This window comes from Gopherus evgoodei, chromosome 6 (genome assembly GCF_007399415.2).
Source record: "Gopherus evgoodei ecotype Sinaloan lineage chromosome 6, rGopEvg1_v1.p, whole genome shotgun sequence".
Taxonomy (NCBI): Eukaryota; Metazoa; Chordata; order Testudines; family Testudinidae; genus Gopherus; species Gopherus evgoodei.
In genome coordinates, this window is record NC_044327.1 from 54,763,044 (window position 1) to 54,779,116 (window position 16,073).

Genomic DNA, 16,073 nt, shown 5'->3' on the forward strand with positions numbered 1-16,073 from the left:
AGCACAATTATACATTAGATGCCTCAAAATGGAACTGGTGATTACAAATTTGTGTAGCATTAAATTCTCAGGACTCCTAAAGGTTTACATCTTTGAAAGAGAATGACTGTATATCTGAGAAGTTAAGAGTAATCCACTTCTGTGCTACATATGAAAATAACTATATTTTTTCCTTCTAACATCCATTTAGCAGAATACGAGAAGGTAAGGAGATGATTATAGTTGTTAGACTATAAAAGAATTCTTATATTCCATTATCCATTCTTATTAAATCATTATGGGAATGGGTTATGTCATGTCATTATATAATACTGTCACAAGAATAAGAATTCTATTGTGAAAGTCTAATATATTCTTTATGAAAAATATATTGTAAACTACCTTTTTTACCCCATATTAATGAGGTTTTTAAACAAAAAATCATTGTAATGCCAACCTGTTAAATTTGAAAATTGAGGAAAGGACAAAGCACAGCATTACTGTACAACAATTCAGCTAATACACGAAACCCTGAATTTCTCATAACGTATTCTTATGATAGAGATTGTAAAGCAAGAGAAAATTAATCAAGTCTCCTGGCAACAGTGTTAACATGATGAGAAATAAAACAAGTGTTAATCTACTCCTTAGACAGAAATCTCAAATTTCTTCTTGAATATGGTGTTTTAATTTTAAAATTAATTGGATTTCAGATGGCTGGAAATGTTATTAATTAAACATCTCTGTTTTATTTCTTTTTGTCATTGAGTACAATTTTTATCCACCCATATGATCTTAAGAATGATGTACTGAAGAAGGATCATTATTGCCATTTTGATCATGTAATGTATCTAGGGCTCACTAGCTAATATGTGATCTTTCACAGGTAACAGAGATTCTGTAAATCTTTTGAGTCTGTGCAGGACCTAGTCACAGTGTGGCTGGGAGTGCATACACTGTCTCATCCCCATCTAGGGTTCTAGCTCCCCAAAGGGGTGAGAAGAAAGAGAGAGAGAGTGAGGGTTGGACCATGGCAGAGCTGCCCAACTGCACAGAGGATCATGTGTTGCACCCTCTCCTCTCCTAGGATGGTAGAGTTGCTGCCAATGACTCTTATCTTCTCCGTAGGGCTCATGAACAATTCTGGCACAATCAGTCAGAATTCCTCCTGAGAGTTGCTGCTGTAGAACAGCCAGCCTCTCTCTTTACTAATGTGGACTGTGGCTATAAGGCACAATTTAGCCAATACAATTGCAGTACCCAGATCACAGTGCTTCTGCTCCTCACTACTTGTGAAGATGAAAGAACAGTTCTGATTACCCCCATACTGAATTTACAGTAGTGCAATAAGGGCCAAATGTTCCAACAGTCTTAACCTGGCTTCTGCTTTGGAAGTGTATGTTTTTGCAGCCATATTGCATGCCTCTCTACAGCATTTATAGAGGTTATTTTCTGAAAAATTGGCTCTGAATATGTAAAGTTGACACAGTTTGTTGTTAGGGCCAGAAATTAAGAAAATAAAGCATTCAACATTGTAAAAATAGCATAAAGGAACTTATAAAATTAAAAAAAAGAAACAAGAGAATAGTTAAATCATTTATAGGATTTGTGATAGGGAATGCTGGATGTAGCTAAGGATGTATCAGTATGCATTACAACTGCCATTTTTCAGTCACAGAGTTTTCTGCAAAATGATCTTTTTGAGCTGAAATTTTCATTCTTGGTCTCAAACTTTGGAATTCTTTTCATTCTGTTCAGACTCAAACTACTCTCAGAACTGTTGCAACCAAGCAACTTAAGAAAAGTTTAAAGGAAATTCCTTCCTGCAGTAAGAACATATGATTTTCACTTGAACAATATTATTCAAGTCCTTTTCCTGCTCCTCAATAATTCAAAAATGGCTGAACAAATGCCTTTCAAATATAACAATAGCTGAACCTCAATGAGGTTGAGTTGCTTTGTTAAATTCTTAAAAAAGTAAAAGTAAAATGACAAGTGACTAAGAATTAGTTACCAACCACGATAAGGAGCACATTTCCAAAGATTTGTATCATGTCTAAGGATGCCCCTTATGATACTTTGTGATGTTATGTAGTGACACGAAAAAAGTGTATTTATTTCTTGTTGAGCCTAACCAAAGTATTGGTTAGAAGAAGAGTTGGATACTTCTCACAAATGAGTTTGATTCCTCTAAGTCAAACAGAAGCATAGATTCCTCACTCAAGTTCTGACTATTCTGTATGTGACCTGAGTGTCCCAGGTGGGTATGGACCAGATTTTTAAAGCTATTTAGGTGATGCAGCACTCAACACTGCAACGTTTAACTGATTTAGGAGCCTAAATCTTATTTTTCAAAAGTGATTTAGGCACTTACGAGTCTAAGGGCTGGTCTACAGTGAAAAGTTAGATCAACTCAGCTATATTGCTCAGGGGTCATCCTGAGCAACACGTTTGAGCCTATTTTACCCCTGATGAACACAGCACTATTTTGATGGAATGCTTCTGTCTGTAACCCACACACCTCCTGGGTGTCCCAATACAATATTATTGGGACTGTACCCTGTCCCTCATTATTAGAGTGCTACAAGAAGTTTGGACAAGATGAAATGGACTAAATGATGCAGCTGAGTGGTTCATATATAATAGGAACTAGGGAAGTAAATACACTCAAGTTGTAAAAGACATGTCCACTCTTGCACAGACTAACATATTACTAAATATCTGAGGTATATTTGGTTTTCAACTTGCATCATTTAAAAATAAATATGTATTACTCTTAAAAAACAAAAATACCCTAGAAAACTTACCACTAAACTGAGGTTATCAATTTGAGAGTCTGTTGTACGAGCTGACATCATTTCCAACCCCCCCCCAAAAGAACGATCAGTGTATTTACACAATAGAGAAATCCAAAATACCGAACCTTTTCAGATATTTTAACAGAGCAGGAGCAGCTCTCATGATAACTTGAAAGCAAACCTTTGAACTCCAGAACTGCTATTATTAAGATTTATTATCTTAATTTGGTTTCATTTTCCATTAAGATTAATCAGATAAAACCTTTTTTATAGGTTAATTATGCTTATACAAAGATCAAACCAAGGACTTTTCATTTCATTGCACTACTAATTCTTACTGGTTCTGTTTCTCAGTTTAAACTGAAAACACGGAACAGAACAGCAACAACTGTAATTTTTCAGGAATCTATTAAAAAGCAAACACACAATTGTCATTTCCCTGAGGCTCAGTTCCTTTAAAGGGCCTTTCCACAAAATTCACTTTCTTTTCATATTCTCTGTGGTTCCCTTCTTAGTTAGACATACTAACAGTATGGTAATTTTTTGCTATGGGTACAAACAAAAAATTAAACAAAATATACCTAAGTAGCTGTGAGCTGGTTTTTCTTCCACAACTTTGATTCTTCTTGCTCCTGCAGGTATCACCAAAGCTTCAATGTAACCTAAGCATGAGATCAAATGTTGTAAGTTAAATACAAAACTATGGAACAGTAGAATTCGCATTTTTTTTAAACTGCTATTCGTTTAAATCTAATATTGTATCATATTTTCCAGGATGTCCTCTCACAAACAGCCTTTACAAAGATAGCATGTACTGTGAACGTCCAAAAATAAGTTCACATAAATGGTATGTTCCATGGTCATTGTGATTGACTGCTATGAATGCTAATAGGAGATGCCCATATAAAGCCAGAACATCAAAGCTGTTGAACACTTACAACTCTCATTTACTTCACGGGCCCTGATACAGCAAAATATTACTTTAACATGAGCTTTACTTCAGGTCTGTGAGTAGTCATAGACTGTCTGGGAGTCAAAGGTGCTCAACACTTCATGGAATCAGGCCCATAAACAAGGAGAAAATATATCCCTCTGTGTCTTTAATTAGCACTCCTATATGAAAAAAAAATACTACAAAGATAAATTTCACAAGGCTTATTTTCTCTCCACTTCATGAGATAAGGAGATGGGGCTGCTGGGTTTCCTGACAGCCCCATTAAAAACTCTGAAACATTGAAAACACACAATTATCCATGTGAAGTGCTATATATAACATATACTATGATCTATAGCCAAATGAACACAATCAAGCTGCTATTCCTTCAAGAAGTTCTGGGGGCAGAAACCACACGGATGAAGTTGGCTCCAGATAAATGGAGTGCTCTATCATGATGGGCACCTGACGCCCATGATGGAATTCCAACATTATGCGGCATGTATAATTTTGATGTTCTGGTTTTAAAAAATTAACAAATAAAATACATTGAATGTGGTTTCTAGATCTCCTTTGTTCCTTTACCATACTCAACCCTTATTCTGACATAGATTTGAGCTTTCAATTGTGCGTATTAATAACTTGGTGAACTTTTAAGTTATTTTTTCAGTTAATAAGAAAGTAGGATTTGTTAAAATGTTGCATAGTCAGCTGCTTTAAATTAAAAAAAATGGTTAAAAGGCAGTGCAGGGAACTAGATATTGGTGCAAAGCTATATCTAATCAGAAATTTTATTTATGAAACAAGACTTTAAAAACCCTTAGACAGACCTCACAGAATAGATGACTTTTCATTTTGTAAATGTGGTTGTAATATGAAATTATATTACTGAGTATTGACATCATTGTGCCTGATATCCTATAGTTGAAATGAAATTATCCAATTTAAAGTAGTATATTTTTAAAAAATTGTTAAAAGTTAATTAATTAAAATTTCAGGTTCCAAAGTTAGAAAATATCTCTTCATATAATCATGCTTAAAAGTTGATTAGTACTGCTCCATGATATTCCTAACCTAAAATCCTGCAATATATTTGGATATTTATCTCTGTTATAAATGCGAGTTGACAGAATTTGACTGATGTGGTCAGCTACCTTTTCTATAGCTTTGTAGATTCAAACTTTGATCTGTAACTGAACTTAGCAACTCTTTCTTTATATGTTTGTAGCCTTCAGACTGTTTGTGTTTCAGTTTTCCCTGTCCTACATTACCTCCAGCCTCAGAAAGGGCTAAATTCAAGTATCTGGAAGCTGTGTCCAATTTTCTTTTCTAAAGCACTGCTTAGTTTAGTCTAGATTGCACTGAAATCTCTCTATTTTTCAAATATATACTTACAGTCTGCTTCTCATTATACTATCTTGTGCAAAATAATTTACTCGCTATCTTGAAATTTTGCAAATTTCTTTAGAAAGAAGCGGAAATCATAACTACACACAAACATTTCACAGCTGAAATAATGATCTGTCAAATGCATGTTCAGATAAAGGATTGTTCCAAATGTGTTTGCTTCTAGATGCAGCAAAAGGTGAACAACCTTTAGGCCCCAATTCTGCAAACACTTATGTGCATAAGTCATCCCATTCAGCTCAATGGAAAGACTGACACATGAGCGTCAGATCAGGCCTTAGCTGCTAAAACATTTCAGAAATGCCATTCAGATTTATTATTCACAATTTTATACTCATGTTATTACACTTTATAAGAATTTTTCCTTGGACATTTGTCCTTCATATTCTTTGTTTCTTCTTTTACTTAAAGACTTTGATGTAGATGATGTATAGTAATCTGGATAACATTTATTCTCAAGAACAGTAAACAAATGCAGGTACTGAAGTGGGGGTTACTAAATACTTGTTTTTATCTGTCAAAATAGCGTCTTCTATAAAATAGTGTCCTTCATACTGGGGGAAACACTATTTTATACAACTGCAGCCAATGCAAATTAGATAATTCCTTCTCTATTGTAATTTAATAAATACATAACAGACAGCATCATTTTACAATTTCTTCATTAGAAAATTTTCATGTGAATTCTCCACTCACATCTCAATTACTGCATATCATAATCAAACAACCATCAATAGCTTCACAGAAGTTTTCTGAAGCTCTCTGAACATAGTTCTCAAGCACTTAACTGTTAAGCAAAAATGAAGCATAGTTCTTGACACACAATTCCATCAAAACACTGCGTGGTTTCTTAAGTAAAAAATAAGCAGATATACCTGCTCCTCTGGTATGGTTAAAATCGCCTTTAATAACTTTGCATGATTTTCCATTACCATTGCAGACACCACAATGATCTTCTCGTGCCAGAGATCCTAACATTCCATCACAGCCAAATTTCTGTGGAGAAAAATAAGCCTATCATTGTAATTAAGTGTAGGATTGTGTGTTTTGACTGGTGCAGAGCTGGTGCATCACAGGGAGAGCACCACAAGGCATTCCAGATGACAACTTGCCTCCCCCCTTCGGAGGGCATATGCAGCTTATTAACAAGCCCCCACATCACTCATGTGGCTGACCACTTCTGTTGGCTGGTGTATATAGGATGGAGCCATGTCCCAGCCCCTTCCTTGCTCTGCCCCTTCCCCTTTGTGGCACTGTGCACTCCTGCGGGTGGTCAGGACAGCACAATCCCTCTGTTCACCTGATCACAGAGTCAGTAGCTTTATCTGGTGCTTACACTGGCTGTGCAAAGCAGGGAAGGTTCTTTGGGCTCCTCTGTATATGCACCCACATAAGGGTCAGGCACAATCTGACACCAAATATTTTACTGTGCTAGTTACTATATTAAAATAAATGTGAACATGTCTGGAACTTGTATTATGTACTTGGAAATGTAACCTTTACTGATGTTTTATTGAAAGGCTATCAACACAAATACTAACCTTAAAACAAGAAACATTTATTCTAGCAGTACACAAATTACTTTGCTATGCTTATTTCTATTCATAAACATCATTGCTAATTTGATAACAAAAAACAGATTACACTGAATACCATAAAAAGTCTAGAGATCCCAGGGTAATCAGAATGAACTGTATTCTTAGGGTGCACTCATCCAATGAAACCACTAAAACCACCACTCCTTCTCATAAATGATCAAGGCCAGGGCAGAATAACTAGAAAATAAAATAACTCCATAAAAAGAGAAATTACTGTGAACTGAAAATCTGTTCATGTTCAATTACATGATAACTGTAATTGCATTTCTCCATTAGAGCTCTTTTAAATTAAAGAGAGGAAAGTAACAGATCAAGATTTTCAGATGGGAATTGTATGCCTATTTCCTATTACCACATATTTAGACTAGGATAACACGGACATTTTTAAAGTGTATAAGTTAAAGTGTTTGAATTAACATGTTAGATGGTTAAGATGAAACCTACACATTAAAATACAACTTGCCCCATTTACAACAGGGTTTTATAATGTGTTGATTAAAACTTTTAGCTAATACTTTTAAAAAATCTCTTTTTATCCTAACCTAGGCATACCCTGATGTGGCAGGGTTTAGAGGATGCCTGTGCAAAGATCTGACACACTGCAGTAAAGACAATGAGTGAGTGGTGTAGGGCTACACACTATTGAATTAGGAAGGAGCCAAAAAGAAACCTGTGGGACTAAAAGGAAGGGAGGATGAGGAAGGACCACCAAACAAGACAAAGAAAGAGCAGCTAGAGAGATATGAATTTGCATGTACCAAGTGAAACTTTAAGGCAATTTATGGCATAAACTTTTAGTAACATGCACAGAATTAGTATTAAGCTTCTATTATACATGATTCAGGCCCCTGGGTTGTCATTTACCTTGACCTGTAATTCTATATTTCTGGAAATCAGGTTGGACTAAATATACACACACACTCTACATCAGTGTTTTCCATGCTTCTGAAAGATAAGCCCCTCTCCAAGAAAATGAAATCAATCATCCACTGCCTCACTCCCACTAAATGTTGTTAAGATCTGCTCATCTGAATGTATACATTTTTTGTGCTGCCTTTCCCCAACCCGAGCTAGTCCTTCAGGTGCTGCTCCACATAATGTATTGTAATAAGTGAAATGAATTTAAAATGTTACATTTTTTATATATATAAGAGAAAGGCAGTGATCCAGCTCTGGACATTTCTTATGCAATATTATAAAAATTAACATGTATGTACAGTATGATAAAAGTTAAGTCTAAAGAATTGATTTATACCTGGCATCTACCATTTGCGCAGATATCTAATCCATGCTGACCACAAGAAGTCCCATCCATCACCTTTTCTGTTAGAAGAATAGGTTGATCCTTTCCAGCAGGGGAACAATACAATGCACAAGGCTTTTCTTTAATAGAAATTGATGAAAAAAATGCCAAGTTAGTAAAACGGATTTAATAAAAGTAAAATTCTTCCAAACCAATGTTTTTAGTGGTGGTGTCCAGCTTTCTTAATTATATTAATCGACATTAATTATAACAAAAACTTATTGCATTTTATTTAAGGCAAATGAAAAAAGATACTGAATCTTTCTTCTAGGGCTCTTTTTCTTGTTAGAAAACAACTGTATTAAAATCTTCAGTCTACATAATACACATCATGTTGACTGCGAGAATTAGAAGAATATGAACATTTCAGCTGTCTAAAATTTTGATTGTAAGAGGAGATTACTTACTTGTGTCTGGAGGTTCTTCAAGATGTGTGGTCCCTATTTGTATTCCAAACGTGGGTGCGCATGCGCTGGATCAGAAAGTTTTCAGCAGCAGTGTCTGTTGTCTGCCCGGGCACCTTACTTTGTAACATGCTCCAGAAGAGGTTATAAGAGATTATACGGGGTTATGCGCCCTCAATCTCCCTCTTATCACTGAATAGAGAGTCCACAGCAGAGGGGATGGTGGGCGAGTATTGGAATACAAATAGGGACCACACATCTCAAAGAACCTCCAGTTACAAGTAACTTCTTCTTCTTCAAGCGATGGTCCCTAAATGTATTCCAGACTCGGGTGAGTATGAAGCAGTGATCAGCTTGGAGGTGGGTGTGAGGACATGATAGGTAATGCCGACTGCAGGACGGCATGTCCCATGGTTGTGTCTGTCCACTGGTAGATGGTGTAGTGCGCTATGAAGGTGTGGATGGAGCACCAGTTGCCGCATGACAGATCTCATGCCAGGGGACGTCTGCCAGGGAGGCAGCAGTGGTTGCATGTGCCCTTGTAGAATGGGCCACGATCCTGCTGGGAGAGCACACATAACATTCAGTAATGCCCTTAGGGATCCATTTGGATATGCGCTGTGAGGAAAGGGCTTGCCCTTTTGACCATTTCGCAGTGGCCATGAAGAGGCATGGGGAGGTGCAAAATGCATGAGTCCTGTCCAAGTAGAAGGTCAGTGCCCTATGGATGTCCAGGGAGTGCAGTGTCCTGTCCATGGGAGTGGTGTGCAGCGTAGGATGGAAGACCAGGAGATGGATGGACTGGTTGAGATGAAAATCAGAAGCAAGTTTTGGGAGGAACTTAGGGTGAAGGAACAGGGAGACTTTGTCCTTATAGAAAATTGTATATTGGGGGTCATCCATCATGGCCACTAATTCGCTGACATTCTGGGTGGAAGTGATTGCCACAAGAGGACTTTCATGGATAGGTGTGTGAGGGAGCATATGGCCAGTGGTTTAAAGGGAGGCTTGGTGCGGGCAGACAGAACTAGATTAAGGGTGGGGTAAGGGTAAGGACCGGTGGGAAACAGTTCATCAGGCCCTTCAGAAACCAGATCGTGGTAGGGTGGGTAAACACCGACTGTCTATCCAGTGAATGGAGGAAAACACAAAGTGCCACAAGGTGGACACAGATCGAGCTAAGTGTGAGGCCCAAGTTCTTAAGCTCCAGGAGATAGCCTAGGTCGTTGGGCATGGAGATGGCCTACAGGGGAAGGTGGTGGCATTGCACCCAGGAGGTGAAGTGCTTCCACTTCATGGCGTAACATGCCCAGATGGAGTCCCATCTGCTGTTCATAAATACACAGTGGACAGGTGACAAACAGGCATTGTCTACATGTGAGCCCTATCCAAAAACCAGACTGTCAATTCAAGCGGGCCTGTGCTGGGGTGTCGAACTCTTCTGTTGTTGTGGGTGAGGAGGCTGACTGATGAGCGGGTAGACAGTCTTAGTAGATCAGGAAACCAGAACTGTCTGGGCCAGCACCTGGCTACCAGGATGACTGTGGCTTGGTCTCAGAGGATCTTACGCAGGAACCTGGGGGTGGAGGAGAACAGGGGGAAAGGAGTACCAGAGTTTGTCACTTTTGGAGTCTCGACCCCTGGTCCCTCTGGAGCAGTAGAGGGGTATTTGTGGTTTGCTTGAGTTTCCAATGAGACATGACAGATGGATTAGAGAGTAGGGTTGTGGAGTTCCCACTCGTGGTTGAGGTATCAGGTCTGGCTAAGTGCATCTGCCAGTGAGTTCCAGGGCATGATGTTGTCACAGAAACACTAGGTCCAGAGTGGATGCCTCCATGCAGAGCGGCTAGGACCTGGTGCAGCCTTGTTTGTTTATGTATGCCACTGTGGTCGTGTTGTCAGAGAGGATCTAGACATGTTGATTGTGGATCAGAGGCAGGATCATGTGACAAGCCAGGTGGACCATGTGCAGCTCCAGAATGTTGATGTGCATGTGTGCTTTTCGGACAGTCCATGTCCCTTGCATGGCATGGCCATCTAAGTGTGTGCCTGACCCTGCCAGGGAGGTATCTGTGGTAAGCATGGCTGTAAGGATGGGAGTGGTGAATGGGGTGCCTCTGAGCACCTTGGCAGGATTGGTCCACTAGGTGAGGGAGGTGCAGACCCAACTTGGGACAGTCAAGGGGGAGTCCGGGTGGGCGAAGTGGGGCCTGCAGACTGAGAGGAGCCACAGCTGTAGACAGTGCACATGGAGGTGAGCATGTGGTGTCACATGGGTGCAGGCCTCCATGTGGTCAAGGAGGCACAGACAACGGCATACTGTTGTGCACAGGTTGCAGTGCAGGGTTGACACGAGAGCTGTGAGGGTGGCTAAGTGATCTGCTGGGAGGAAGGCTCGCTCTGCTACAGACTCCAGGCACGCTCCAATGAAATGGATTGTTTGCATTGGGAGAAGCATAATTTCTCATCATTGACACAAATGCCTAGAAAGGTAAGGAGCGAGTGGAGCATGGTGACAGCTGCTGCCATCTCAGCAAGGGATAGTGCCACCAGGAGCCAGTTGTCCAAGTAAGGGAATACAAAGTGCCCAGCCAGAGAAGGTGGGCTGCTACAACCGCAAAGACCTTGCTAAAGATCCTGGGGGCCATAGCGATGCCGAAGGGAAGAACCTTGAATTGATAGTGATTGTCACCTACGCCGAAGACTTTGTGGTGGGCCAGATGGATGTCGATATAGCTACAATGAGTTAGGAAAAAGATCCTGGATTCAAAGTGGGCAGTTCTCTGAAGATGTCCGTGCAGCGTGCAGAGGCTGTTAAAAAAGGAAACAGGATTTTAGGAATCATTAAAAAGGGGATAGAAAATAAGACTGAGAATATATTATTGCCCTTATATAAATCCATGGTAAGCCCACATCTCGAATACTGTGTACGATGTGGTCTCCTCACCTCAAAAAAGGTATACTGGCACTAGAAAAGGGCAACTAAAATGATTAGGGGTTTGGAGAGGGTCCCATATGAGGAAAGATTAAAGAGGCTAGGACTCTTCAGCTTGGAAAAGAGGAGACTAAGAGGGGATATGATAGAGGTATATAAAATCATGAGTGATGTGGAGAAAGTGGATAAGGAAAAGTTATTTACTTATTCCCATAATACAAGAACTAGGGGTCACCAAATAAAATTAATAGGCAGCAGGTTTAAAACAAATAAAAGGAAGTTCTTCTTCACGCAGCGCACAGTCAACTTGTGGAACTCCTTACCTGAGGAGGTTGTAAAGGCTAGGACTATAACAGGGTTTAAAAGAGAACTGGATAAATTCATTGTGGTTAAGTCCATAAATGGCTAATAGCCAGGATGAGTAAGGAATGGTGTCCGTAGCCTCTGTTTGTCAGAGGATGGAGATGGATGGCAGGAGAGAGATCACTTGATCATTGCCTGTTAGCTTCACTCCCTCTGGGGCACCTGGCATTGGCCACTGTCGGTAGACAGATACTGGGCTAGATGGACTTTTGGTCTGACCCAGTACGGCCGTTCTTATGTTCTTATGTATGTTTATGCGTCTTTCATGTTGAAGTCTGCAAACCACACATGCTGGAGGAGGAGGGGAATGATGGATGTGAGCATCATCATACGTAACTTAAACTTTCTGATGAAAGCGTGGAGTAGGTGGAGATCAAGGATAGGGTGGAGAACCCTGCCCTTCTTCGGAATGAGAAAGTACAGGGAGTAAAAGCCCTGGCCAAGGAAGGGGGTGGGCATGGGTTAAATCACACCCTTCATGAGGAGGGCATCTACCTTGTGTTGGAGGAGGGTGCCATGGGCGAGACTCCCTGGAGGCATACTAGGGGGGTCCCAGTGGGAGGGAAAGGTGAGGAACTCTATCGAGTTGCCATGTTGTATGATCTCCACTACCCAACTATCTGTTGTGGGCCATAGATAGTGATGTGGCGGGTTCACAGATCTTAACCAATGCATCAAAATAGGGCCTTTGATTGGTGCTATGGCATGGTGGAGGAGGTGGCCATCGCAGATGAATGCGGGTACTCGGATCTAGAGCACCATTAGGCCAGCTCCTGGTACCGGATGTAGGTGGGCTGGTACATTGGGTATGAGTGCAGAGGACTGGAGAGTTGCTCTTGAGTCCTTCAGGGAGTGCAGAGCTTCATCCATTTTGGCAGAGAATAACTTCCTCATCAAAGGGGAGGTCCTGGATGGTGGATTGGATCTCTCTGGGAAAAAACTGAGGATTGCAACCACACTTCCTGTCGTATCACAATGCCTGTGGCCAGGGAGTGGGAGGACATGTTCACTGCATCCACCACAGCCTGAAGGCTGACCTTGGCTGTTAGGGGCCTTCCTCCAGCAGGACCTGGAACTGCTGTCATTGGTCCTGTGGCATGTCCTCCAAGAACTCTGCCAGCTTTGCATAATTATTAAAATCATACTTTGCCAGCAGAACCTAGTAGATAGATATACAGAACTGCAACCCAGGAGGTCTAGTCACTTTGCCGCCTTATCTCAATGGGTGGAGGTAGTGTCTTGGTGTGTCTGTTCTGTGACTGCATGCACTACCAACATGGTAGGGGGCATAGGAAAAAATAAAGTCATGCCCCTTACCAGCACAAAGTATCTATACTCCCTCCTCTTGGGGCTTAGGACGCAGGAGGCCAGCGCGTGCCACACTGCCCGTGCAGGTTGCAAGACGGCCTTGTTGATGGGCAGAGCAATGCGTGTTGGTCCCCGAGGCTGGAGGATGTCCAGCAACTGGTGAGGTTGGTCCTGGACATGCTCCAGGGGGATACATAAGTTGAGGGCCACCTGTGCAGCAACTCCTGGTACTGGTGGTGGTCATCAGTAGGTGAGAGGGTGGGGGGGCTCAGGGCCTTGTCCAGAGAAGAGGAGGCCACCGTCGGGACCAAAGACACTTGCAGTACCGGGCTGTGCTCTAGGTCTTCTTCTGGGTCTGAGCCGGATGGTTCCAGTGGAGGAACCCAATGGAATGGTGCAAGACCATCAACAGTGGGTATACCTGGTGATTAGGGTCCCATGTGGGCCATTCCTTCCATGGTGCTGGGTCCTGGGGGTACTGTGGGCCCCAAAGGCACAGATACCACCCCGATGGGATCAGAGAGCAAACTGTCTGGTGTGGCAGATGCGTTTGGGAATCTGAACTATGCTGGGCAACTAGGGAGAAGGATGTCTCTTCCACTGAGAAGCCCTCTGAGCCCAAAGAGACCTCTGGAAGTGACGGAGACGTCGGTGCAGGCAGTGCCGCAACCAGTGGAGGCGGGTCCCAGCTGAGGAGGATCGGTGCATCTGTCAGTGTAAGAGGCTGAAGAGTGAAGAGAAGTGGCAAGGGGGAGTAGAGAAGGTCTAAGTGTGCTGCAGGGATCAGCGGTTCCACTCATCCCGTATTCAGGGCACATCCTGCTGGCTGCTGAATCAATAAGGATTGTGCAGAGAAGAGCCCAGTGACTTCTGCCGGGGCTGAGGGGCATGTGTCGGCGGGCTGTCCTACCACTCAATTGGCATGGAGACCAATGGTGATAGTGTCTCTTTCTTGCACTTGGCCCTGCTCCCTGCCTTAGGGAGTGGCATGGCAGGGTCCTCACACAACTATGTTTCAGCAGTGTGCAAGAGAACTTGTGGTTCTCCTTCATCACCTTGTCATGTGTCGGCAGTGCTGGTGGATCTGGGCAGAGGCTAGAGGGTGGCACGCTCACTGCTGGTGAAGGGCAGTGCACAGTCTTTACCGACAGTCCAGGACTGAACTCTGTATGAGGACAGAACACTTCTTCCACGAGGAACTTGGGGAGTCACAAGACATGGCTGTCACAGGTCTACAATGGAAAGGACTTGCAGATGTCACAGCACGTTGCAAGGTGTGCCTCTCCCAGACAATAGAGACAAATGTGTTCATTTCTCACTGAGAATGAGTGAGGGCATAAGGCACAGTTTTTAAACCTCGGAAAATGGGACATAGTCCCCCAATGAGGTTGGGGTGGTCCTCATAAAGGTTGATTAGCTACACTAACTATTTACATTATTTACAGAACTACTAAAGAAAGAAATGGAACTAACTATGTACAAATGGACTATCGTTCTTGTAGCAACTATGAGTGCTAAAAACATCTGGCTTCAGCACGTGGTGCGCATGAGTATCCATATTTGGAATATGTATAGGGACCATCACTTGAAGAAGAATCTACACTTTTATTTTGCTATACTTCTGACAGATCATAAATACTGGTTAAAAAAAGAACTTAACACATTCCGGATTTTCTAACTATACAGATTAAAAAAAAAAGCATTTATTTTTAAGAAAGTACATTTCCAAAAGAACCACACACACATTTACAAAGAACTGAAAATGCTTCCCTACTGTTAGAATAAACGAGGGGGTTTCCCTTACTGCTTTTACATCTACTTTATGAAAATACTGCATGAATAATTGTGTAAATTGATTTTTTTAATTCTAAAAAGCCTGAAAAATGATCTTACCAAAAGGCTGCTTTTCACAAACATAACAGTTTGCACTATCATTGCCAAAGCAATCAAAGATTAAAGATTTAACAGCCCTGGCATTGGTAACATGGAACAAAAAATTGAACCACATGTTCATAATATCTTTGTTTACAATTAGCCTGTTGATTTTACTCCCAAACTGTTTTTTGATCAATATAATTACAATCCTGGCTTTAAAATTAATTTCACTTAGTCACATGTACTGTCCGCCTCTGTACCATACTGACTTCTAGATAGCATCTCAGAGGTCTTTGGCTTCATGAATGGTTTTATCAAATATCAAGGGTTCACATCTCTGTCAAATTAGAAAGTGTACTTGAGCTAAACTTTTCACCCTTTTAAATTTTGTTTTAGCCAAGTCATAGAATACTGACTTTCTCCTGGAGAACATGTATCAGCACTTTTGAAATGAATGTATCTGCTTAAAGTAGTACCTTCGTATAATTTCTTTAGAAAAGTAAAACAAAACAAAAGTAAAACAAAAACAGATAAAATAAAAGAACACAACAAAATGTGGTTAAAGTTGATGGGAAGCATACGTGGCTGCAACAAAATAAAGAGGCTGGTTTAGCTCTCCTTCCCTCATTTCCATTATCCCTATTTTGCAGTCCAGTGTAATTCTGCATAACTTCTACCACACAAAACCTCAAAAACTGGCTTAATATTAAAAGTCCTATCTGCCCTTTTCTAATTTTAAAATAAAATTTATTCTCCCTTCAGAATGCTATTCTGAATTATCCACTTCAAAATCCACCTATAATTTATACCAGGGGTAGGCAACCTATGGCATGTGTGCCAAAGGCGGCACGCAAGCTGATTTTCAGTGGCACTCGCGCTGCCCGGGTCCTGGCTACCAGTCCAGGGGGCTCTGCATTTTAATTTAATTTTAAATGAAGCTTCTTTAACATTTTAAAAACCTTATTTACTTTACATACAACAATAGTTTAGTTATATATTATAGACTTAATGAAAGAGACCTTCTAAAAATGTTAAAATGTATTACTGGCACGCAAAACCTTAAATTAGAGTGAATAAATGAAGACTCGGCACACCAATTCTGAAAGGTTGCCAACCCCTGATTTATACAATACTAATTTAGGAAAGATAGCTATAACGTTCACATACTC

General features: G+C 41.0%; 1 protein-coding gene across 1 annotated transcript in view; it reads right to left on the reverse strand.

The window, feature by feature from the left end:
* The window catches only part of ADAMTS19 (ADAM metallopeptidase with thrombospondin type 1 motif 19), a 271,247-nt gene that overhangs the window by 48,224 nt on the left and 206,950 nt on the right, over positions 1–16,073 (reverse strand). The window contains 3 exon segments of the mRNA XM_030567704.1: positions 3,359–3,439; positions 5,994–6,114; positions 7,972–8,099. Coding sequence (XP_030423564.1) covers positions 3,359–3,439; positions 5,994–6,114; positions 7,972–8,099 — 330 coding nt within the window.